Below are 26,172 nucleotides of genomic sequence, written 5' to 3'. Positions count from 1 at the left end.
CGTCTGAGTAACAAAAATCGCTGTTCTGCTTTATTCTTTTCACCAAACGCACCTTTTCTCCGCCAGTTGGCCAGAAAATAGTTTCTGGTGAGACCAACCCATATTCTCGTGCTGATTACAAAAGAAGAGGGAAAAAAGCATAAACTGCGTAATTGTTATTCAGGTGAAAGAAGAGAGTCGACTTTGTTTTCATAGGTCCGCACTTATGAAAGATCAAAATTATGTGGCTTCACAGTCATAATGGATAATTGAGGGAAACCTGAACTCCAACGTGGGCCCCCGCAAAAATGATTTCGACACCCCTGGTAAAGGCAATTATTGGGATAATTAAATAAACGCAAGGGAGCGACCTTGCATATCCTCTTTCTTTCTTTCTTTCTTTCTTTCTTTCTTTTTTTTCCCCAAATGGGTGCATATGGCTCAGGGAAGCTTTTATGAGTCAAGTTTATAAATCCTCAACACAAGGCGACACACTGCGACGCAGTAAATGTCAAATGTTCAACCATGCCAATTATTACATTTTGGATTGAAGTTAGAGCGGCATGGTTTGCCTCAAAGTGAAAAGTTCTGAGTTCAAATCTCGGTGATGTGGAGTTGGTGTGGGTTATCTTCATATTTACCGTTTCCCTCTGGAAAACATCCCTCGCGCGTGTGGTTAATTGAAGACGACACTCAATTGCCTATGAGTGAATTTTACTCTGTAAACAACCGGTGACCAATCCAGGGTATTCTTTGCCTCTCGCCCTCTGAGTAATTCGACACCTTCCCCAATATCCTGAACAGGATCCGCAGTAGAAAAATGGATGTGTGCATTCTGATTGTGTCTCTCTTTCCTTCTAGCTGTGCAATACGGAGAAGACGCCAAGACAGAAGTGCCTTAAAGGAGACGGCGAGAGCGAAGAGGAACGTCGCACAAATCTGTATCGAAGAAGAAATGAGTCCGTTCAAGAGACAGCGGGGCCGATCGCCTTCGTCATTCCGAGGCCGAGGGGGGCGAAGGAGAGCGGGCGCCAAGCCTCCTCAAGAGAGAGACCCCAAAAGAATTAAGCGGGAGGCCCTCGGCAAAACCCCACAGAGCACAACCAGCACTTTCTACAAGCAGGGCCCGCCCGCGGAAGGCGACCTTTGTAAGGAGGTGACCGCAGACAGCGATAGCCCCACAAAGGGCGAGCCCACCGGGCCGAGGAAACCGGCCGAGTCGGTCGATAAGGACGCGGCAAAGACGGCAAAAGATGTGACGGCGTGCCAAAGTGCGTCCGCCGACTCTGTAGCATCCCCTACCTCTCCCGCCGCGTCGAAAAGCGCGGCCACGCCGCCCCTCGCCGCCAACCGCAACCCCGGCCCGGCTTCTGTGTCGAGCAGAAAAACGGCCACGTTCAAGGCGCGCGTTCCCAAGAAGAAATACACTTATGAGCACTTTGCCAACAACGCCACTCCTCCCACCACCCTTCCTACCTCCGCCCCCGCAGCCACGGGCGGCAGCACTTCATGCAATAGCAACAGCAAAATCGGCGACAGTGTGAATCTGACTATCAATCAGCTGAAGAACTGCAACAATATTAGTCATACGAAAACAGATGCCAGTGTAAACGCCACAAAAAATATCACGAGCGTGGCCAATAGCAGTTTAAATAGCAGAAGCAATGCGCGCTCAGGTAATCAGTCATCGGTTCAACATGTGATCAGTAAGCCCACCGACGATAGTGGGGCTCTCAGGAGAGTGGCCCCCCGAGAAAAAGAGTCCCAGGTGGGGGAGAACGAATCGGAGGGGGCCCCTAACTCAATACGCTCTCCCTCCACCGACACAGCCAGTGAGCACTCCGCTGATCTCGAGGTGACGGCGGCAAACGGACCGCGCAACCCAAAGACCCCGGCCCCCTTTCTGAACTCGCCGCCCAAGGGGGTCGGCGATACGGGCGTTCTTGCCGAAGCACTTGCCAAAGGTTTGAAAAACCAGAGAGTCTTGGCTCGCCAGATGAGAAGCTCCACAGAGAGCAGCGTCGGCACCGCGGGCCAGCGTGGGAACGAGGAGAGAGACTCGTGCCCCGTGTCGCCGGTGTTCAGACCTGGTGTGGTGAGGGAGGTCAGCGGGGCTACAGTCGAAGTCCAGCTGCAAGGAAAGAACGCGATTGTTAAATATCCTTTTGACGGCGGAACCACGATGACAGGATCGGGATCCGGGAGCGTTGTCCAATTAGTTTTGGATGCACCCCCACCAGGCATGTCGCCTGTTGCGGTTCGTACCAAAGTGTGTGTGCCATTTGGCGGAGAGGACGGGGGTCCTTTGTCGTACAGAGAGGGGGTCATATCTCAGGTGGACCCTCACCCGGGTGTCTCGTTCCCCTACCAGGTGGTTCTGAGTGAAGATGGAGAGACCTCGGTTGGTGGCACTGGCCGTCGGGAGGGAGATCCAAGTAAAGCCCAGACTGTGTGGGTTTCCCGGCAGAGTCTGAGACTGCTCACCCCTCCCTGGGATGTCCCGCACTTGGAGGGCGGCGGAGTGCGGGACAGAGAGCGCGACAGGGAGAGAGAAGAAAGGGAGTGGAGGGAGGAGATGGAGGTGGAGAGGGAGGTTTGTCAGTTGAGTAGTGGAATGGGCGTACTGGGAGGGGGGGCGAGGCTGAGCCACGGCTTGTCTCATCAAAGGCTTGCCGTGGGGCACCCCTACGGAAACCTACATCCTCCTCCGCATCCCTCGACCGTCCCTCCGAGTCGGGGGTCCGCCGCCGTCTACTCAGACGGAGAAGGACCCAAACAAGTCAACATCCCAGAGGAAGACGTCGAGGTATCTCGTCTTCACGTGTCCGCTGCGCCCCAGACAAATTCCAGCACGTCACAGCACGGAAATATCATTTCCAAATCCAGTAGCTTACGCCCATCCTCACCCCACCTCTCGGTGGTGAGGGCTTTGGGCCCCCCTAATTTCTCCGCCCTGGCCAGCCCCCGGCCTCCTCCTTCACCTGCCTTACTCAGTTCCGAAATGAACAACACCGCGCCGAATCTACCTCCAACCAAGATCAATCCCAGTCAGACCACTACACCCTCGTCCGCCGGGGGCACTTCCTCTACCTCTTCTCGCTCCAGGACGCCGCTCTCCTTGGCTCAGAAGTACAAGAAGGGGGACGTGGTGTGCACCCAGAACGGCATCCGTAAAAAGTTCAACGGCAAGCAATGGAGGAGGCTGTGCTCCAGGGAGGGCTGCATGAAGGAGTCGCAGCGTCGCGGCTATTGCTCCAGACACCTGTCGATGAGGACCAAGGAGATCGAGGCCGCCGGAGGAGGAGCCGGAGGGGGCGGCAGCTCGGGGACCGTGACGCCGTCTGACCTGCGGGGCAGAGCCAGCAGTGAGTTTGAATGGGACGACACGTCGAGGGAGAGCAGCGAGACGAGTAGCAGGGGAGACTCCAGACCCCGCCTGCTCCTCCCCTCCGTCCTCCCCCACGACCTGTCGGCGCGCTTCGACTTTGACGAGTGCGAGGCGGCCACCATGCTGGTGTCGCTGGGAAGCTCGCGCTCCGGCACCCCGTCCTTTTCGCCCATCTCCAACCAATCGCCCTTCTCCCCCGCCCCCTCTCCCTCGCCCTCCCCGCTGTTCGGCTTCAGGCCGGCCAACTTTTCCCCCATCACCGCCTCCCCGGTTCTTCAACACCGGCGGCACAGGCAGCCGAGCGGCACGGGGGGTGGAGGGGGAGGGGGCGGCAAGGCGACCGCCCCGGCGGCGGGGGGGGAACGGGAGAGACACACTTCGGGCGTCCAGCCGACGTTCCACAGCAACCTGACGTTTACGGTGCCGATGAGCCCCAGTAAACGAAAGCCAGACGCAGCCCCTGCGCCGCTCCCGCCCCTGCACCAGCACAATTACACGCCCAAGACGGAGCTGGAGCAGAGCGAGCTCCACAACTCTTTCAGAGTGCTGTCCCCGCAGACGCCGGCGGCACATTCCCACACGCCCGCCTTTTCCAGGCCGCGGGGCGCCACCCCGCCTTCCTCCGGCAGGCCGCCGTCCTCCGCGGCCGCCTCGCCTCCGCCTCTGCTCGTGTCCCCGGCACCTCCGTCCCCTCTGACCCCTGACGGAGGGCCTCGTCGCGTAGTCCCCGTGTCCCAGCAGAACCTGCGGGACTCCCCCGTCATTGTGAGGAATCCTGACGTCCCGCTGACAAAATTCATAGAGTGTCCCTTAGGGAAAAGAGGTGAAAAAGACTGCGGGGTGGAACCTCCTTTATCTAAAGACAACAACATCACCACCTTCGCGCCCCAACCGATTTCCGGCCTCCAGGTTCCCGTACCCATCAACGCCGCTGCAGCCCCAGTTCCCAACGGTACCGTCCTTTTGCGAAGTCCAGCCCAAACTTTGCTGCTAGTGTCCCCTTCGCCGTCCTCTCTGCCCGCATCGGAGAACCCTCCCGCCGCCCCGCTGCGGGCCCTCTCCATCACCGTCAGCGCAACGGTCGCCGGCCCTGTTCCGTGCGGCGCGGACGGCTCCGGGGAACGAGGGGGGGCCCGGGGCTTTGAGGGAGAGGTGCAGCAGCCCGTCCCCTGCCACCCTTCCCCGACGGCACTGCTGCCCCTGATCCTGCCCGTGGAGAGCCATCACCCCGCGCCGCGAAAGGACATCATCATGGGACGGCCCGGCACAGGTGAGAACGCTTGCATTTGTTTCGGTTCGCGTGAGGTGAGGGACATTGGAGAAGGATTTTGCAGCAGTGCAGTTGCAATGCACACATTGTCTGAAATGGATCAGGAATGAATTCAGAAAATAATGATGCAAAATGGATGTTCTGAAAAAGAAAAAAAAAAAAGCTAGAAAAGGTTTGTTGCAAATGCTCCCCTATCTTTTACGACTCAATATTTTTGTTGAACACAAAGTAATTACAAAGAAACATGATGAACAATTCGCAAAAGACAAATCGATGTCACGTGAAAATATTCCTGTTTTTAGGGAACTCATATTTTGACGATGAGCCATTTTGTACGACTGTTTGGCACGTTACTTATTCGGTTCTTGACGAGCTGTTTCCTTTTTTGTTCTTTAGGATTCAGTGGCATGAATTGCGTTCACCAAAATGGTCGCAAGCTGGCACAAAAAAATAATACAGTGAGGGGAAAATGCAAAAAAAGCCAAAGGGTTTGTGTGGGAATTTTCACTCAGAATAGCATCCATCCATCCATCCATCCATTTTCCGATCCGCTTTATCCTCACGAGGGTCGCGGGGCGTGCCGAAGCCTATCCCAGCTGTCTTCGGGCAGTAAGCAGCCAATCGCGGTGCACACATAGACAAACCACCACTCAGAATAGTAATTTATTTCAATCATTGATTTATTATTTTGACTTTATTCAACTAGATATGAAAAATATTACTATTTGCTCACATCAAAATATCAAAACATTCGGCCTTTGACAGCTACAATGTTTGTTGCAACAATCACCGCGATGTATTTTTCTAAAATACCAGCCAATTATAAATATACCACTATCTCCAATCACACAAATACATCATTGAGAGAAACATTCATTTCCCGTTCACACTACTTTCACCCATCTCCGACAGTATCGAAGCACGAAGGTGGCACGACCCGCGTGTGGCGGCCGTGACGCCCAAGCGAAAGAATGTACACTTAGCCGACACGTTGTCATCCCATCTGCTCGTCCTTCTTGTGAGTCACGCTGGTCAAGCACCTGCGATTCGTCAACACAGATCTAATATTGCACAGCTCATGTCCCAATATTCAGCGCGCTCGCTAAAACAGCACAAATTAATGACAGTGCTTTTCGTTAACACACACTCACTTTAAAGCTGGAGGTGTCAAAGTCATTTTCATCGTAGGCCCCATTGTAGTTATGGCTTCCATGAGAGGAAAATCATGGAAATGTATTTTCACCTCATCGACGTCAACATAAGTGCGTTTCGTTGTTATTACGTATCTTTGTGATGAGAAAGAGAACTTGAAATCACAAGTCAAGGGAATTATTGAAAACCAGATACAAACACTCTTGTTCGGTTGATTCTAAGGAAGGGATTTGGTGAAATAAAAAAACAAAAACTTTGCCGTTCTGACGGTTGACACAGACAAAAATGGTCTTTTGATTGGTGAGAGAGAGGGGAAAAAAAGGGAGCGCGCGGGGGGGGGGGGGCAGCATTTTATGATTTGTACACCAGGACTTCTGTTGTGCGTGTGTTGTGGTGATGACGTCGGACCATGACATGCTGTCAATCCTCCTGGCACCTGGAAAAAAAAAAGTAAAATAGGAGGACTCTCTTTGAGGTGCTGTGTTTCGATCACAAGATAAGATGTTGATTAATGAGGGCATGGCATGTCGTTGAGTGGAGGTCATCATTTGAGAAAATATGACAGCAGGAATAGTTTTGTAATCGTACTTTTTCTACTCATTACTTTTCAGATCAAATCAGATCGTGAGAGGGCACAAAGAGCACTTTTCTTTCAGATGTGGTGTTCATTTTTCCCAGGTGTACAATTGCAGATTAATTGGGGCGTGGCAACTATTTGAAATGGGGGCACACAATTTGAGGAAATAGCGCATACCGTCTTGTTTTCTTCTACTTTCATGTGTGACTCGTAAAGACATTCTACTAAATGTGATGCCCACATGTCGATCGTATCCGCCTGGACCATTCACTTCAAGCGGGCCCTTCGGGCATCCTGCGTGAACGCACGTCTGGCTGTATAGAGTCGCGCGACTGTGACAGAGAAATGGACGGGAAGGGGAGCGCTGTCATTTTGAGTGTATGCTCCCGCCTCACAGCCACTTTCATGCGGCTGAAAGGACGCCGAATGCATGAATAGCATCCCTTTGTACCGGATCATGCATGCTTGCCCGTGTGCATATGCGTTTATTTTGGCGGGCTTTGAGCGGGCGTCACATATGTGGGTGGTTTGTTTTTCCTTCTTTTTTTTTTAGTATAGACTTAGAAACTCAACGTGAAGCCTCTGCGTACGTATGGAAGGAGAAGAAGCAGTGCTGGTGAGAGTGTGTGGCGTGTAGGTGTGCGTCATATATGCTACAATCAATGTGCCAATCTACTAACGCTAACTAGCGGACGTCCTCAACTAGAGCTTAACGGGAACATAGCCTGCATGATAACTCAGTCCCAATATTTTGTCATTACCATCAAATCAAATAACATCTTCAACAATTTTATAGTAGGCCTAAAATATTTATTGTCAAATTTCTGCACCCACACACACACACACATACACACACACACACACACACTGTTGTTTTTAGCAAGAACTGAAAATAAAGCAAACAAAATGGCTGAAATGGAAAATACGACCAACCAAAAACCAAAAAAAGACAAAATATTTTGAATCCATTAAAAAAAAAATCTGAACTACTGTAGTACTGAACTTTAACCTTTTCTGCTTTTCACTGTGTTCTTGTTTCAAAACACGACATGATCTGTTTTTACTGGCACTTGCGTCCTTGGACTCCTCCTCCCTTTTGGTTTGCTTGCCTCACACACACCCACTCGCTGCACTCGCAAAGCTTCTACCAACAAAGGATTTTTAGAGATTCGTGTCATGTTGGAGTAGATACAGTGCATGTGATTTGTCAGCGTGCTACTCCAAATCCTGGTTAAATTGCAGGCATTTGTCAAAATAATCTAACACCAGGTCCGCGTAAATACGCCTCTCGATTCGACCTTGCAACATAATCCAACACGTTGCACTTTATGTATCCAAATGCTGCGCCGAAATAACTCCTTTACGACTCAGAACCTTTTTTTTATTTAATGTGTGTCGACTAAGCCGTTGTAGCGCCGCATCATTTTTGCAGCATCTGTCATATGTGTATGTGCTGGCCCATAAAAGTAAATGTCTTCGTCCAACTTGATGTAAAAAAAAAAATTAGCAGCAAGGTGAGGGATGAGACCCTATTTTATGGCGTGTTGTGTGTGTGTGTGTGCGTGTGTGTGCGTGTGTGCGTGTGTGTGCGTGTGTGAGAGAGAGAGGAACCGGGCGTCAATCACGGAGTGCCGGCTTCAATGTGCATGTGAGCGCCGAAACGTCTGTTGCCATGGCAACAAAGCAAACAATTCAGTGGGAGCTAATGAAATACTGATAAGACATGGAGGCAGTAAATACAATTACCCATATTTGTGGGTAATCAGATGACACGGGCTCACATGTGCGTGTATGTTTAACACACATGAGAACACGTTAAATGGGTGCGATTCTCTACCGACGGCCCGCGGATGACATTTTTTTCTTAAATATGATCTGGCCCCTGATGTGAGAGGTTCCCCACTGCTGGTGTAAATCTTTTTTTTCCTCCCACAGTCATGAATGTTCACAAAATTTTAAAAAAAAAACTTTTTTTTTTTTAAATTCATAAAAGTCTCATCGTGAAGCAAGTGAGGGAGTGTGTGTTGGGCAAAGGTTGACGGTCAGCAGAGGCCCGATAACTGGATATCTGTGAAAGATTATCCAAAGTGATTATCTTGAGGTGTTTGGGGTGTTTAAAGTGATTTTTTTGGGTTAAGTAAGCAAAGATGTACTGTAATTTACTCAAAAAAACTGTCTTAAGTGATCATCCTCTATGGAGCGTGTTAAGAGTGATTTTTTTCCTCCACAATCTCAATAATTAGGTTACAAACATAACGATAACTCAGCCCTCCGATCAAAGTAAATAAAAGATTCATTTTCAGATGTCTCTGAAAGATGATCCCAAGTGATGATCCTTTGGTGTGAAAAATCACGGTTTGAACACAAACCGTGATTTTTCATCCCACTTCTTAAAAATGACGAAAGCTCATACTAACGTCCATCCATCAAATTTTCTAATCCGTGTATCCTCACGAGGGTCGCGAGCGTGCCGCAGCCTATCCCAGCTGTCTTCGGGCAATTAGGCGGGGGACAACCTGAACCGGTTGCCATCCAATGGCAGAGCACCCAGAGACTAATAAACATCTGTGCTCACAATCACACCAAGGGACGTTTATTTCGAGTGTTCCATTAACCTGCCATGCATGTTTTTGGAATGTGGGAGGAAAACAGAGTACCCGGGGAAAACCCACTCAGGCACGGGGAGAACCTGCAAAACTCCACGCAGGAAGGCCGGATCCGGAATCGAACCCTGTACCGCTGCATTGTGAGGCTGACATGCTAAACAGTTGACGAAACTGACAATTGGGCCTTAAATGAGCAGTTTTTACTGTTACGATCACAGTCAGTCAAGGCCCGATTGTCGCATGTATCTGAAAGATGATCCTAAGTGTTTGTACTGCGGCGTGGGGTGTGCCAATCTGCTTGGACAACAGTCAGGCTCACACTTGGAAAAGGAGGCTCGACGTATACCAATAATCGGGCCAAATTTGAACTTTTTCCACCATTCCGAGCATAGTCAGCATAGGCCCAATCGTCGGTTGACCATTCCGAGTGATTGTCATTTTGTGTGGGTGTTTTTTTTCCTCCCTGGTTTGGCCTTAAAACGGTTGGGACGACGGTCGTAAATGTTGAGCCGGCTCAGGATTTGTGAGAGCAAATTTTTACATGTATGGCCAACACAGACTTGGGCACAACCACAAACGGAACAGTAATTTTGGTTACCAGCTAAGTTTCTTTTACTGCCACTGCTACTACTGCTGCAACTTCTTTCTGCCCGGTGGCACCATGCTGCCCCTCGCAATTCAGCCGTGGTACTACGGCAGATTTCTAGTTTCAGGGAGGAGAGTGTTGATTGTGTGTTGTACTATGTTGGTCATCTTGAGTACACAACACACTTGTCTGTTTTTAGGATTAGTTAAGCTCTTAAAATTGGTGTGTGTGTGTGTGTGTGCGTGTGTGTGTGTGTGTGTGTGTGTGTGTGTGCGCGCGCGCGTGTGTGTGTGTGAGTGTATATACCAGGGCTTTTTATGATGTTAAAAAAAAAGCATTTTCTGCCTAACGACACTGTGCTGCATAATTTCTGCTCACCATTAACAGGTTTATGATCAACCATACACCAAATAATAAATACCGTTTGGAAGGACATTTCTTACCACATGGTAAATGTGACCTTTTATCCCTGGGGTGATGTTCAAAATGGCCTCTTCACGACTAATTCACTATTTCACGACACTGCCGCTCTTCCAAAATTGTAACTTGTCCGTGTCACTCGCACACACGCGACCTGTCACACGCGTGCGCTTTTCATCAACATCGTTGGGAAAAATAAAGCTCTCCGTTTTTCTTTTTAACCCTTCACTCCATCGTACTGCAGTGGCATCGCCCCCACCCCACCCCCCCTCCTCTCCTCTCCTGGTCTACCCGGATACGGATACCCGGGAATAACATCCCAGCTCACTCCCTCCTCCCGCCCGTGGCCCGCACTTTTTACGTAACGCATTAAAGCCCTTGTATATCCTCACCGGCCATGGCAACAAGCACATCTGGATATCGTGCCACTGCTTCACGCCACTCCGAAAAGGACCTTTCCCGCAAAAAAAGTCATTTGAGAGACGAATCCATAACTGTTTGGAATATGCAGTCGGGTGACTTTGCAAAGTTTTCAGTCACCATTCTCACGTCCCAAAAATTGGAAATACCTCATCCCTTTGTCATTGAATCTTTTTTATTTTTTTTGGTGCTCCACTGTGTATAGCCTGTCCAAGTATCTGGTGCACATATCCCATTGGCCATGTATCTGCAGGCAAGTAGTGCCCCCATATGGCGAAACTGGAGCATTGCCTGTGCACCACAGATGATTTTTCTTTAGGGGGGATGGCTCAGGGCAGCCGAAGAAACCCCCCAGCCTCCACCCCCATCAGTATGTCTTATATCTGATATACAGATATTTCATTTGTACACTCCAGCACACTCTATTTCAGTAAGAAGTCTCTTAACTTATCCGGACCGAAGGTAAAATTTTCTCTTTGGGGGGCAGCGGGGGTTCCACAAATCACGATAGGTAGCCCCGAGTCGGGTGACGGACGAGCGATGTCCAATTCAACGCGATAGGAGGCAAACGTCCCGGTGATGAGACCTCAGGTGACGTGGCGGATCACTGTTGCCACGGTAACTGCGAAGGACTGCCGCATGCGAGTTATAATTGGAGCGAGTAAACGGCAGGCGCCGGGGAGGGCTGAAGACGAATTGAGGTGAGAGCGAGATTGGATGGGAGGGCGACGGAAGGTGGCACCTCGCCTGCACCGTGGCCAGCCGAGGTAACGAGTGGGAGGAAAAGTTACTCCCGCACGTGGCACAAACACACACGCACACACACATTGGGCTTGCGATGTCTCTTCAAAAAGGACCCAAGCATTAGTGGAACTCCGACGCACATTACAAGTACAGCCGCAGCGAGGGTTCGTAAGGCTTCGGTGAATGGGGGTGAGGGTTTTATTTTTTCACTCTCGGCCGGCGATTCTCAAATTGAAGTATGTGTATGTGGGCTACCTCTAGTGGAATGCGGGAGACTCACCGCACAAATACAGTTCAGTTGTTTTGAACTTAATTTTCAAGAACTCTTTTTTTTGTCGGTTTATTCAAATGTATTTAGGTCCAATTTTTATTTATGTGTAGTACATTTGAATTGAGTTGTTTTTGAAGCAATTTGGAATGTCTCATATTTAAGTAGCAAATTGACAGGATTTTGCAGAAATGACGAATGCTGACTGTGATTGGAATGGCCACAAATTAAACTTTTGTGTTGAAATAAAAAAGGCCTTTTTGGGGAAATCTGATTTTTTTTAAAAACGCCCTAAATTTGGCAGAATCCAATATAACTTGATTATTTCTTAACATATCTTTTTGACCCTGCAGTTTCATCTCCTATTCCGGGAATCCTTTCTACAACTGGCACACAAGTTTCAGTTATCAGTTATTCCCATTTTTAAAAAAAACATTTATTTAATTTCAGAAAATTGCAGAAATGGCAGCCGCTTACCATTTTAGCACAGTGTTAATGTTCAAACTTTGACTGTTAACAGTGGCGTCCAATAGATAGGCAATATCAAATGAGAAGTCGTGATGTGCTGCTGTACATTATCACAGCTTTGAGTGTACAATCTTTTCTTTCTTCAATCAATTCTTTTCAAACTTTTTCACAATAATTCTACAAGCTCAATTCACGAGTTGACGAGTAATGGTAAATAAGCGACAACAAGCAGTTATTCGGCTCTGCTAACACAAATAGCGACAAACAGTGGCGTCACCCACTCACTGAGTTAGCCGCAAAATGCTGAATAGCCCAAGCGTCATACTTTAAACTTTGGTAAATACTAATGTATAAAACATTCTCTTTGCTCCTTCCTCTCTCTCTGTCCTAATGCAAGTTATAGTGTTCTTGGGCATCTAATCAGCGGGGAGTCATTGGGTTTCAACCAAATACTGGATGTTTATACACGTTGCTCGCTTTTTGAAAAAGGACATACAGTAAAAAAAAAAAAAAATCCCAAAAATGTAACAATGTAATATGCCCCCAGCCCACACCACAGGCTACACCTCAGGGTCATATTTTCGACACATGTGATCATTCGGCTTTTGCTGACTTAGATTGCAAGGGAGGGAAAATGCTTACATTTTGCCCCGTTGATGTGTGGGTAGCCCCCTTTAACTGATTTCCACAAAACCGTTGGGGTGGAAAAATGGACGAAGGAAGAACCCGTGTGACCGCAACAGCATTGCGAAACAATGCTTTAAAAACATCGGACTTCATTTCTTCATTTAAAAAAGTCTGAATCTTAATGACAAAATGGAGCTGCACACTTTGGTGCTGAGGTTGTTAAGTGTATTCATGAGTGAGGGCAACCTGCCAGAGTCTCGCCCAGTATCTGTGGTCATATCTCAAGCTCTTGATGGGCTGACCGTAATGGAGACCCCTCCCAGTATTGTATTTGTCTGAATGTGCTAGCTCAGCATGACTCATGTATCTTGCTTGAGAAACACATCGAGCGATCGTTCGCAATGTCCAGGTTCGGTTCTCACGACACTTTTGAGTGTTTTTCCCCTTTGTATGCGGCCGACGAGCCTTCCTCTGTTTGCGAGAACTTGTGTTTTTCACAAGTTCTTTTCTCTCCTCCTCCCCCGTCCATGCCTCCCCTGGTGAAAATTACTCTCTGTCTATTTTTACCCACCACTCATGGACCTTTTCAGCCGTTTCCTTCTCTTTCAAGCGGCCTCCTCTTTTCCCCTCTCCCACCCCTTGTGCAAGCATGTTGCATCAGAACGCTTCACAGTCTGTTTTGGAAATGTCCATCTGTGCACAATGGTTTGAAAAGTATTAGTTTTCGAGATTGATATCAATCATCTCTCATTGCCTTCATCGTGTTTCTCTGAGCAAAGGTGCTGCTTTCTGTACAGTTTTTTTGGAGTAGTTGTGATTAGTTATCTACAACGCTGATAAATTATCTTAAACATGAAATATACTCCAAAGGCCTCATTAACATAAATCATATTGCAAAATCTGATGACGCTCCAGAGCTCACGAGCGCCTCCCATCATGAACACAAATTGGATCGTTTGTAAATTGGGCGGGATCCTTTAAAACTACCTATAAGCCCATTGGTTGGCCTACATCCGATATCGGTGATCAATTGGTCGCCTTCCATGTCTGTCTATACCTACTACGACAGTTTGCACCAATGGTACGAGCCGGTGGGAGGGGCGGGGTGTAAACGAAAGAAACTGTACTACTCTCTCTCGAGAGAGCTTCATTCGAACAGTCATTGTCACTGTAAAATGTAAATATACATGTTATATTGTCAAAGCCGTGTTGTTGTTTTTTTCAAAACACTTTTTAGATTAGGTCATTGACAATGCGCCAATAACTTTGGAACCGGATGATATTTGCATATGACTGGCATTCCAGTGCACGTTCGGCCCAATCAGAAAGGACGGCGGGCACATGACTGGGGGGCCGTTTTAGCCAATAGCCGACCGGTTTGGCGGAGGTGGGTGGGACAAAGGCTGGGCGAGGTTGACAGGCGCAAGAAGGGGAGGGGAGGCAATGCAAGCGAGCCAAGCAAGCAAGCAAAGCAACCTAGTTTACAACAAGAAGAGGACGGAGTGGAGGGAAAAAAAGAGAATAGAACGGAGGGCAAAAATTAGCGCGTTACCTCGGCCGAGGGTACACCTTGGTGGACCGTAAAACCCGCCCCGAAATGGACGACGTGTGCCTGCGGTGTGGTCCGCGAGAAGCGGCTAGCTAACCTGCGTGTAGACGGCGGCGCTCTCCACTACTTGCTTCTCGGCTTCCATGGCCGTAACGCTTTAAATCCGACGAGGAGGAGGGGGAAGAAGAGGAGGAAGAAGGAAAGGGCGGTTGGTGGCGTTTTTTGCATGCCCGCTCACCGGAATCGTAACCTCGGTTGTCGTCTTGTATCGGGGGCGGCGGCGGTGCTGGCTACATTGGTCAGGTTGTGATGGATGAATGCGCCAGTCAGCGACATCTGACCGTACCTTGCAAACAGGTAGACACACCAGCACAAGATCGTACTGGGCGCGCTCATTCTTCGCTGTAGTTTCGATGGAATAGAGCGTTCCCTTCCGTCGCCTCGATGGGCTCCGACGAGCCCAGCGGATAGTAGCTGGCAAAGGGACAGTGGAATTGGGGCCGTGCGTGGTTCCAGTACGCCTTTGTAACCGAGACATGAGAACACGCGCGTCGTTTTGGGGTTTGTCTGTACGGCGTGTGCGCGACCAGGGGCGTGCCCGAGGACAAGCTCCCGATTTGGGCGTCGCGGCGGTTCGGGCTCTGGTGCCCGCCCTGGGCATTTATGCGTAACCCACTAGAAAGAATCCAACCTCACTGGACGCCGAGCTTCTGTCTACAGTTTTGCTTTTGAATTAACCTTAAACAGCTTCGCCGTGTCTAAGGAGCTCCGGTTTTGCGCAGAGTGAGTCGTGACATGTCCCGGGGAGACTGCATTTGGCCGCATTGATGTTGTAATTCAGGCCGTGGATCCATCCGAGGCCTCGTTAACCCCTTCAGCGCCACACCGCAGGACTAATGTAAACAAACAACCGGGGGGGCAACAGGAGTAATTGGACCAAAGCCAACGAGGGAACCCAGTCTTTGGACCACAATCAACTTTGTTTTTGTCACATTGGAACGTTTCTACTGCGTTTCTTTCACATTGGAAGCCAAACAATTCCTCTACACTCTGACTCAGCCGTACTGTGAAGGATGACACGGATACAAACAGAATCCTCCCATCAATAGCAGATCCACATTTTGGACCAAGCCACCGTCTCTTGTATAAGAGACAACACTGTAGAAAAAGAGCAAAGCCACACACGTTTTTTTAAAAATTTGATTTTCATTTGGGATAACAGTCACCGATTTTAACTCCAACATGTTCTCATCAGAGAATCGTCAGTATCTTCGCCAAGGATTAAGCATGTTTGGTTAGTCCCCGTTATTCATCCTTGTTTGACTGCTATTTATTGAGTTTATTAGGATATTGTATCAGCTGTGAATTCTCACCAATTTTTCCTGCAAATTGAAATTTGCTACAGTCCCACGACATAATGCAGAATCAGTTTCTTAAAAAAAGAGCTCTTTCATCCATGTTTGCCATAACAACCGACAGAAATAGTTTCTGTATTTGTGATATTTACCTTAGGTTTGTGTCCTAGGGGAAGGAACCAAATTTGGGAAGTCGTGCCAGTATGTGTTTATATTTCTGGCTTCATTATGCCAAAAAGGATAATTTCCATCATTTGGCATTCTCTCTTACCCCAAACAAGGAAATAAAACTGTGGTAATCGAATTTAAAAAAGGCCTGCTGCTTTTGAATCAGATTTCAGAGAACAGCTTGTACTTTCTGATATCAAGACCCAAATTCCAAATATGGTTGCTCCCCAACACACATAAGATGGTAGATAGTGGTGCCTCCAGTCACGAGTATTTATTTACTTATTTATTTTGCATGACCGCAATGATAACTCAAAACGCATCTTAAAAGCACATTCCATTATCTAAATGACTGTTAATGCAATTCATAATTTTCAGCACCAACATACACCAACAAAAACGTTTGGATTTTTCTTAGGCACAAAAATACATTGTACATTATTAAAAACATGCAGGATTAAAACTATTAATAGCAATGAACAACAATGAATTGATGACTAATATTTCATCATATTAACCAAACTATTTACATAACTGATTACTCTTTTAGAGATAATGTTTAACTGGAAATTGTCCTAATCCTCAGAATTTCAGCCTGTCAGCAGCAAATATTCTCACATTTCTGTAGTTCACCATGAGATCAGACTGATTCTTGTGGTACATCAAAATAAGACATCAAATATATGCTTTTACTCTGAAAAGTAAGGATCAACATTTTTGCCTGTTTTTTTTTTTTTTTTTTTTTTGGACATGAAGCAGTACATGAATTCTAATCCATTTGTTTGTGCTTGTTTTGCACTGTCAATTTTGAAATAATGTCTTGTTTATGAATAAAGGGATGGAAATCAAAACATGTTTTAAAATCAGATTAATCGATAAATCATAAAAAAAATGTACAGATTGATTTATTAATTTAACATAATGGCTAGCTGTAGCCCCGAAATAATGAAATACATTGTAAAGAATTAAACAGTTTGTGCATCACGACTTGAAGCCTCATTGCCCCATTGGCATTGTGCTTTGTTTTCTGGTGTGCATGCATCGCCACCAGGGTGTAGTATAATACAAAACAAATGCATGAAGAAGAAAGTAACTTCGAAACTCAGTAAGATGTTGCAATATTAGTCATTTTTTTTCTGAGGATGAAGAATATATACCTGTGAGTATTATCTCTGTCTATATGGATTGCCGCACCATTTGTGTTCAAGTACATCACTTAAAGGGGTATAATTACCGCATTGATGCTAGTTTTGTTAGCCTGTTTGTGGTACTTTGCATTGTGTCTTAACATCAAGCGAGCAGACATTTTGATCTTAAATGCACAATGTGTAGTGCTTTCTTGTTGGTTTTACAGTAAACATCAAATGGCAGTGGCAATAATCATGATGCAAGGACCTACTCCATTTTTTTATTTTTATTTTTTTAATGAATTGTACACGGGTGCCCTGCGACTTACTGGCAACCAGTTCAGGGGGTAGCCTGCCTTTGGCCCGAAGTAAGATGGGATAGGCTCAAGCATCTCCCCGCGACTCTGTTCAGGATAAACGGTGTTGAATTGATGAATTGTACGTCATTGGCTATTTGTTGTGAAATAGCACAGACTAGTACTTAACTCAGCATTTTTTTTCCTTGTTACCCAACACAAAAAAATAGATTAAGATGGCTAGTATCTCAAAAAACTGCTTGTAAGTCGAGGTCACCTTAAATTGTGTGCAGGATATTTCAAAAAAACAAAATTGACAGTTGATGGATGACCCAATAAAAACTCTTCCAGGATTCATTTGTGCACTCCTCAACCCTCAGTTTGTACAAACCATGTCTTCTCTCCACAGTGTGGACAAATGTCGAGCCCCGGTCAGTTCCGGTTTTCCCCTGGCATTCTTTAGTGCCCTTCCTGGCACCCACCCAATCAGATGCCGCCTCCCAGCCGGGGGAGGGCCAGCACCCTGTCAATCACCCCCACGCAACCACTCCAAAGACAGGTATGCCCATTTTGAGACTTTGGTTTCCCCCCATGTACCATATTTTTCGGATTATAAATCATACTTTCCATTGTTAATTATACATGTGTTTTTTATTGTCCATGATGTATTCTGGCTAACTGGGGCGATTTATACTCCGGTGTGAATTTGCCATGAATGTTTCATGTATGTCATTTTTCTCAGAATGTCAAACGGGGGCGCGTCCACCTCCCAAGCCTGCAGAGGCCCCTCAGATTTTGGAGAGGGGTCCCCCGACTCGGAACGTGACCGCACCCGAGGAATCGGAGAAGGAGAAAGCGGACACGGAAAGGGAGAAGCCCGACAGTGACACGGAAAGCGATGTGGATGACCCGTACGTCTTCTTGTGTGCATGTCGCGTTTGCATTCGTTACAGTAAACACACACAATGTTCTATTCACACTTTACAGATCAAATTTGACCAATCCCACACATGACGGGGAAAATTGCTGTAATTCATCTGTGCACCCCTTTAGCCTTTGCGGATGTTCTTGCTTTGGTCGATTGTGTACCCACACATGCAGAGAGTGAGTGTAATTTTTGCACTCATTTGGGCATCGGAAGCGCTCAATACCAGAACAAAGCAGACGGAACAAAAGCTTTTCTTAATTCACTGCTCGCTATGACCACAGCCTCATTGGAGATGAGCTCGTGAAGTAGAGCATGTTTACTATAAAATACCCTTTTCGTCTTGAAAGATATTTACCGGTAAATGGATTCTAATAAAAGGCCGGTGCGTGTCTCTATGTGACAGTTGACTTGAAATAACGTGAGTTTTTGCGTCCTGTAGCTTCCTTCCAGGCGTTGTGCCCGAGCAGCCCCTCTCTACGTCTCCTGTTAAGCGACGTACCCAATCCCTCGGTGCGCTGCCCAAAGATGGGGACAAGAGCAGCCCCGGAAAGGTCGGCCTTTTCTCTCTTCTTCATGCAGTGGAGAGTGACACAGTTGCCTGACTTTATAGATGACGGTGTTTTTGAAGCATATTTTTAGGGTCAAATTGTTTGACTCATCCTTCAACTTTCGAGGTTCCAATGTGTAATATTGGAGTCTTCCATAGTTAATCCTTTCAGGGACAGCAATCACCACAGTGGACAGCTTATCATGTTATCAGGATGCAAGGGACATGAAAGCGTTCAACATGATTTGTGTTTGTCATTCTTAGCGGGAGAAGGACCACATTCGGCGACCGATGAACGCCTTTATGATTTTCAGCAAGCGCCATCGGGCGTTGGTTCATCAACGCCACCCCAACCAGGATAACAGGACCGTCAGCAAGATCCTGGGCGAGTGGTGGTATGCCCTCGGACCGAAAGAGAAACAAAAGTACCACGACTTGGCCTTCCAGGTACACTGACCCCATTTTTTAAAAATACATAAAGTGTAATTGTTATTCTTTTTTTAAAAAGATATTACATTTTACAATAAACTGCTGTTGATATCGCGCCTCCATTGTGGCGCGACGCTGCAACAAAGTGAAAATATGAAGGGGCGCAGAGGGACTTCAGTCTGTCAATCAGCACAGCTGGAGCTTTACGCCGTGTTGAGCTGGCTGGGGGCGGCACAAAATGAGCTGGAGGCGGCGGCAACGCGATTTTGAACCCAGGAGAAACCCTGTGCAACTGTAATCTATACTTGCAAGCCAAAGCAAAAAATAAATAAAATGTCCAAACGGCGGCTTGTATTCTGTTTACGTTCACACATGGAGTCACTCGTATCAAAAGGCCGAGGCACCACTGTGTTTATATCCGAGACATTCAAAAGTACATTTTTCTTAACGTGTCTGTGCAGGTAAAAGAAGCCCACTTTAAGGCTCACCCAGACTGGAAGTGGTGCAACAAAGACAGGAAGAAGTCCAGCTCCGAAGGTCGCGGTGTCCCCGGGGGCAAAGACATCCGTGAGAGGAGCATGTCCGAGTCCACGGGTTGGTCTCGCGCTACTCTCCATCCAAAGACACGCCTCTTGGAGCTTTACCCGTAACACCCCTTTTGTTCTTCTGCCCGGTAGAGCTGCATTCTGCGGAGATGAAGGGGGTGGTGGGCCAGGGTCTGGCGGGCATGTCAGAGAGGAATCAGACTTCTGAGGGTCATATGAGTCAGCTGACGCGTCCCAGAGCCTTCTCGCAAAGTGCCGTGCACAGCATGGAGAGGGGCGACAGAGGCAATACACAAGCCCTGGCAGAACTGGCACAGGTGAAGATTAGGTTGCATGCAAATTCCCGTTTTTATCCCTCGGTCACAGTTGAGCTAAGAAATGTCGTTCAAGTGTGTGAGTGAGTGCAAGCTGGTGTTGACCAGAGTAGATGTTTCTCAAAGGTCCCCCAATAAAATACCAATTTTTAACTATGTGAAGCACTTTTCATACATGCTTGTGTATGAAAAGTGCCCCACAAAGTGCTTCACCAGCAAATTTTAATCAATGAAGGCTTTATGTGTCACCAAACATATTTTTGACAGAAATGTAAAAAATGTCTTTGCTGTTTTTTTCGAGCACATCAGGTTTTTGAAATATTTCCTCAAAAAATGTTTGCATAATATTGACTTTACCATTGGTTGTAATTTAGAGCGATACCATTTGAGATATGTTGGAGAGAATGGGATCATTTGTGATTTTTACCTTTTTCTTTTTTTTTTTTTTTTGGCTGTAAAGATGTGTGGAGATGGGGGTGGCCAATTTTCCAGCCACGCTCCACCCCTGTCACGGTCACAGCGGGGCGTCAGCGAGGACATGACCAGCGACGAGGAGCGCATGGTCATCTGTGAGGAGGAGGGCGATGATGACGTCATCGGTAAGAAACCGCAACCAAAGTTTTACTCTGTCGGGTTATGACATATAAACTTGGGATACTCCGTCGCAAAAGTATTTTTATTTTCGTTATTTAGCAGGAATTAAGGTTGCTAGTCGCTTTTTGGAAAATCTGTTCGCCGTGTCTCGCTTTTCTGAGCCATTGGTCACTGAAATCGATGAATTGACCGTCCCTACTTTCCACGAAATGTCTTCTGACATTGTGGCATTGAATGTCAAGTGTAGCTGCGATGCTTGTTCTTCTCCAGAGGACCCTTATCCAAGCAGCTCCATTGACCTCAAGTGCAAGGAGCGGGTGACTGACAGCGACAGCGAGAGAGGCTCCGGTGACGAGAGCGCTCAGAAGGTAAGCGGACGTCTCCCGGACGGGTTGCTTCTGAATACAGTGAAACCTCGCTTGTTGAATACCCTATGACAATTTGCAGTCATGGCATCGATGCAGAAAGCTCAGCGGGGCGTCTCACGTTTACATGTTATCGTTTCATGAAACGTGAAAAGTGATTTATGTTCACGCCACACTTGTTCGGTAGCATTTGGTGACGTTGCAGTAGTGAACACGGAAAAAGACGGCATGTCAAAACGCTTTTCGGGAGTCGTCGACTCCAATTGTCTGCTTTGCTTCCCAGCGAGTCTTCGCCCCCGTCATCTGCTCCACGGCGGCCTCCTCTTCCTTGCATTACGGGCGGAGCGTGTCCCTGTCTTCCTATCCGGCCGGCAAGCGCCACGAAGATGGGAGGTCAGGGGGGTTTCCCGACCCCCGCAGGAGGGGAGAAGGAGACGTTAACGACTCTTTCGGGGGTGAAACGGGAGCGGTGCACGCCTCCCCTCTCTCCCTCTCGCTTTCCTCAGGCCAGTCGGTTATCCCCGCGTCGCCTTCCCACCTCGGCATCGGCGCCGTGCGGGTGGCCTCCACCGTGTTGACCAACGTGATGCGCCCTGTCATCAGCACACCGCTCCCCATCGTCAGCAAACCTCGAGACGGCGGAGCCTCGTCCAGCCCGCACCCGCCCGAGAGGAAGCCGCTGACGCTCCAACAGCCGCAACTCCTGATTGGCTCGGCCCCGGGAAGCAGCGCGACGGCCGTGCCGAGCGGCTACTCCTCCGCCCCGTCGCCTGGCCCCGCGGGTGCCGGGGTGGTGACTAATTTAGTCCTCGGGGGCGCTCTGCCGGGGCAGCCCGCCGTGCAGCTCATCGGCCCGTCTCCACAGCCTCAGCCCCCGTCCTCCAACAGCCACTCCAACGGCCCCCTGCCTCTGCCCCTGCTCCAGCCCCAATTCCTCGCTGCTCCCTCCCTTGCGCCCCCGGGGGGTAAGGCCATCACGCAGGTGCAGTACATCCTCCCCACCCTCCCCGCCAACCCCAAGAGCCCGCCGCAGCAGCTCTGTCAGCCGACCAGTATCTTCAACCTGCCCGCGGCGCCGCCCGCGCACGTGCCCTTGGCCAATGGGAAGCAACAGAGTCACAGTTCGCTCGTGTGTTATTCGTCCAGTCCAGGTACAAGAGGTGAGCGCTAACAATCATCCATCAGTGTATTTAGATTTTTCTTGAGCTTTGCGATGACTTTCATATCAATGGAAGTTATGGACGAGGTTAGGTGGGCTACGTCCATTCCGACGATTGGATCCAATTTGAGCATTTGTCATTGTGGTCAAGATTGATGATATGCAAATCTTTGTGTGTGTGGTCAACAGTGAGTTGGGCCAAGCCACAAACTTTGTATTTGTGACCGAATGATTGCCATTTAGGCAACCACTGTCTCCCTTTTTTTTTACTGGGAGTTTGGATGCCCTTTGGCACCATTGCAGGTGTGGGATCTCTCACATTAAATCAAATCAGTACAACGGTACCCCGCTTTAGCTGTGAAAAATGACATTTGAGTCAAATTTTCAGTTAGACTGCAGGGATTCAATGTATATTCATTCTTCCGCCGCTCAGTGCAAACACAGTCCCCGGTGCTCCAGGGTAAAATGGTTGTCCCCATGGCGACGGTACGCACAGCGCCGGCTCCTGCCCAGCAGTTTCCTCTCGTGGCCCCGCCTCTTCCTGTCCAGAACGGCGCTCAGGCAGGAAGCAAGGTTCGCAGCCTTGCGCAATTAATAAGAAAGGTTTTTAGCTCACAATGCGGAGCGCTCACTTTGTTTATTGATTTAGATCATCCAGATCGCCCCCATGCCTGTGGTCCAGTCTCAGCTGCCTCAAGGAGGGGCAGTCCACCCCGCCAGTCCCTACCCTGTGACAATGGCCACCGCCGCCATCGTGGCTCCGGGGCCCGCGGCCCCCTCGCAGACTGTTCTGCTGCCGCCTCCAAGCACCAGGTGTGAACACGATTTGGACACATTTCCAAACCGAGCCTCTTATTTTATTTCTTGAACACTGGGAGAACAATAAATCACACTCCGAGCGCAGTCTTGCAAGTGCTGCATTTTGCTTGTGTGTCCCAGACATGAGGGATGAATTTAAAAATAAGCGTCGCCTGCACACTGCATGCGGATTTACTGCAACAATAGCGAGAACTCAAAATCACGACGTGGTCACACATTGGACGGGCAAATTGATCAACCAAGCACAATAAAATAGCTATAAAAATGGTTCACTTATTTATTTTTCTTCCTGGCATTCGTACAAATGCGATGGTTCTCCCATGTTGAGCCAAACAAGCCCCTTCTTTGTGTCGCGCTTTAATGATGCCGTGTCTTAGCTGTGGTAAACGACTTAAACGATAGCACAGAGAAGGAAGCAGGATTGTTTGGAGACTCTGCATCTGTGTGGGGGGGGGGGGGGGAGGAGGAGAAGTACAGCAGGGGCGCTGCTGTGGCGGAGCTGCTCTATTCTGGATACGTTAGTCATGCTGCTGGTGGCCCCTGCGCTTGCCTCGGCCGTCCACCCCCACACGCTACCTCTCAGCTACACACCCACACGTGTAACACGATGTATCCTCTGCACAACTTCTGCTTTTGTTCTCTGACCAAGCTTCCTTCCTGTATCTGTCACGTTGTTCAACCCAGTCACCCCGTCGACATTTTCCACTAAAATAGTCCTTTCAACTCCGCAGGATCACCTATGTGCAGTCCACTCCCGGGGTGCCATCCTCTCTGCCCTTGGTGTCCACGACGGCAGCCTCCTCGTCCTCGTCTTCCTGCACCTCCCAGCAAGCGCTGCCGATACCCGGCTCAGCATACGTGCCACCTCCCCTGGCGACCCTTGGCTTCACCACCATCCCGCCGCCTGGCCAGACGTTGGTTCAGCCACTGATCGCTGGTCAGTGCAGCAGAGAGTTGCATCATTTTATTTATTACTTTCAAAATACGGTGATGCTTCGCGGTTCAGTTTTTGCAACTCCTCTGCACGTAGAGATTTTTCAATCGTATGCTATGTCCCAGGATTTTGTTGTCGTTTTTTTCCCACACGGGCTGTCACTAAAGAGCAACAACCGCAAGCCCGAAGGAAAAAGTGCGTAAAAGACAGAGAATGTCCAAAGATTGGGATCATTTCACGCTTAACAAAAGAAGCTAATGTGCAAAGTGCCTCTTGCAAAGTACAACTGACTTCAACTACTCAAGTGCACGACTATGGCCAAGTAAACTTCATTAGCATGTTTAATCTAGCCTACCATTGCTAGTTACAATGATTGATTGTAATCCGTCTTCCCATGGTCAAGGACAAAGCTGCCGGTGCACTTTCAATCATTTTATTGAACAAATGGTAAAATACAGTAAGCATAAGCACGTTCTTAGATGCCGTCACTCAAAACGTATCGTGGCTAACCGCTGTAGCTGTTGCCATTTTAATGACTGTCCTGTCATTTTAAAATGACAAAAAGCATTTGTGGCTGTTGAAAACATCATGCAGTTTGAAAGTTAACACAAGTATTTCAAGAAAAGAAACAAAAAAAAAAACATTTCTTGACACTAATATGCTCTCAGCGCCCCTAAAAGTCTAAACTCAACATTGTGATGAATATTGTTTGTGAACTATGATTCAGCAGCAAAATGGCCGCCCTCTCAGAGGACGGCCATTTTGCCACTTGCTGTCGACTCAAAATGACTCAGTTAAGGACCAATCCCACAGCTCGTCTATTTTATGAGTTTGGTCGTGTGCTTAATTCATAGTCCACCAACGTCATTTCAATCAGAATAGCGTATTTAAACGGGGGGGGGGGGGGGGCGAATCGAACATATCCCGCATACTCGTTGGAGGTACTTTGAGAATCACTGAGTGGAACTGTTGTTTTTGTTTTAATTGGTTCACATTCATTGCACTCTCAGAGAGCTAGCGGACTCCCGATTTGAACGCTCGTGTCCACCCGCATCCAGGTCAACCGCCTCTCCTGGCCACAGCGCCGTCTCCGCAGCCCCCCACCTCGGCCCCCGTCTGCGGTTCCGGTGGCCAGATCCTCACCGCCATCTACCCTCCTTCGCAGAGTGTCACCATGGCGACCGGGGTGGTCTCCATGGAGGCCTTACCGCCTAGCACGGCTGTCTATTCAGTCTCCAGCCCCTGCAGCATTTCCAGCCACATCATGGCTAAACACTCGGCGCCCCCCACCGCCATCACGGTGCCCCAGCCACCTCCAGAGCGCCACCTGGCTGCTGACAGAGCTGCAGACAGGCAGGCTGAGAGGCAGCCGGAGGTGCTGATGCAGCCAGAACGCCAGGCTCAGAGCGCCATAACCAGCAGCTCAGCAGCGCCTCCTGGTGGACACGTTGTTGCAGCAAGGTCCTGCAGTCCGCTTCAAATCCAAACAACTGGTATGTATGCCTGTTGACATTTTGACACATGTGGTGGAAGTACTTGCATACTGTACTCAAGTAGGAGTACAGATATCTATGGGGGGAAAAAAAGCTAGAAAAGTAAAAGTACTGATTAAACTCCTTTACTTAAGCAAAAGTAAAAAAGTACAGATTGTGAGCTGTAGTATGGATGCAAAATCATATTTCTTTTTTAGTACTCATTTTGATAACAGCACAGGATTTGTGTCTTATATTTTATTCGATTACAGATTTTGTCTGAATACTTACAATGGTATAATTGTATTGTATGCTATTTGTATCCCGTAGAAGCAATTTGTATCGCTGTTAATATTTTATCTGATTTATTCATTTATTTTGTTTCATTTTTAATCTTGCATTTGCTATTTATAAATTCTGTCCGGCAGCCAGCGCACCCGGAACACTCAAACTCAGCCAGCTCCCAACCAGGCCCCCCCAGAAAGTGAAGGCCACACTGGCCAGCATCCCGGTGGGCAGCTACGAGGGAGGGGGGCGGGGCAAGGAGCGCGAGAAGGAAAGGGAAAAAGAGGCCGCGGCCACCGCGGCCGCCTCATCCAACAGCCACTTCTCCTTTGACACGGAACCGTTGGGACCGACGTCTGCGTCTCCCACTTCGCATTCAGCTGAGGAGCCTTTGTCCTGTGACAGCACAGCAGAAACCACCAGAGAGGTAACTGGCTTGGATGTCAAGATGCCACTGACCCGACTGATGGCAAATAGTGAACAATTCTTCCGAAAAGAAATGACCCTGAAGCTGACATGTCTTTGGTGTGGTCGTTTTGTTTAGACTGGATGGAAGGACTCCCTCCCTTCCTCTCCGGTGCCTCCGCCATTAGCCACTGAGCCCACCCTTCCGCCCCCGCACACCGACAAAGAAGCGCCGCTGCCAAAGAAGATCAAAGCCCGCCCCCCACCTTTAAAAAAGACCTTTGACTCCGTGGACAAGTGAGTGCTGACAATATGACAGTATACCGGCAGCGGGACGGCGCGCTATATGCCGTGTGCGTGTTTTTTGTGTGTGCTG

The 26,172-nt window shown here is 48.4% G+C and overlaps 1 protein-coding gene across 3 annotated transcripts in view; it reads left to right on the top strand.

Annotated features, from left to right (window-relative positions):
- The window catches only part of cicb (capicua transcriptional repressor b), a 36,139-nt gene that overhangs the window by 6,424 nt on the left and 3,543 nt on the right, over positions 1-26,172 (top strand). For 2 of the 3 annotated variants that reach the window (XR_015101072.1, XM_086112605.1), the window contains exons 2-17: positions 841-4,637; positions 17,410-17,559; positions 17,743-17,911; positions 18,368-18,479; positions 18,740-18,922; positions 19,366-19,498; positions 19,582-19,766; positions 20,224-20,362; positions 20,628-20,725; positions 21,006-21,882; positions 22,315-22,454; positions 22,531-22,694; positions 23,432-23,637; positions 24,693-25,127; positions 25,535-25,818; positions 25,936-26,095. Coding sequence is in view for 2 of the 3 variants with exons in the window: in XM_086112605.1 (XP_085968731.1) it covers positions 935-4,637; positions 17,410-17,559; positions 17,743-17,911; positions 18,368-18,479; positions 18,740-18,922; positions 19,366-19,498; positions 19,582-19,766; positions 20,224-20,362; positions 20,628-20,725; positions 21,006-21,882; positions 22,315-22,454; positions 22,531-22,694; positions 23,432-23,637; positions 24,693-25,127; positions 25,535-25,818; positions 25,936-26,095 (7,138 nt within the window). In the remaining variant the exon portion in view is untranslated. The remainder of the gene's footprint in view (positions 1-840; positions 4,638-17,409; positions 17,560-17,742; positions 17,912-18,367; positions 18,480-18,739; positions 18,923-19,365; positions 19,499-19,581; positions 19,767-20,223; positions 20,363-20,627; positions 20,726-21,005; positions 21,883-22,314; positions 22,455-22,530; positions 22,695-23,431; positions 23,638-24,692; positions 25,128-25,534; positions 25,819-25,935; positions 26,096-26,172) is intronic. The other variant, XM_086112606.1, reaches the window with a different exon arrangement.

This window comes from Hippocampus guttulatus, chromosome 6, assembly GCF_054856545.1.
Source record: "Hippocampus guttulatus isolate MCC_2025c chromosome 6, RoL_Hgut_1.0, whole genome shotgun sequence".
Classification (NCBI taxonomy): Eukaryota; Metazoa; Chordata; class Actinopteri; order Syngnathiformes; family Syngnathidae; genus Hippocampus; species Hippocampus guttulatus.
Note: the sequence above shows the minus strand (reverse complement) of the source record. Positions and strands in the feature narration are given on the sequence as shown.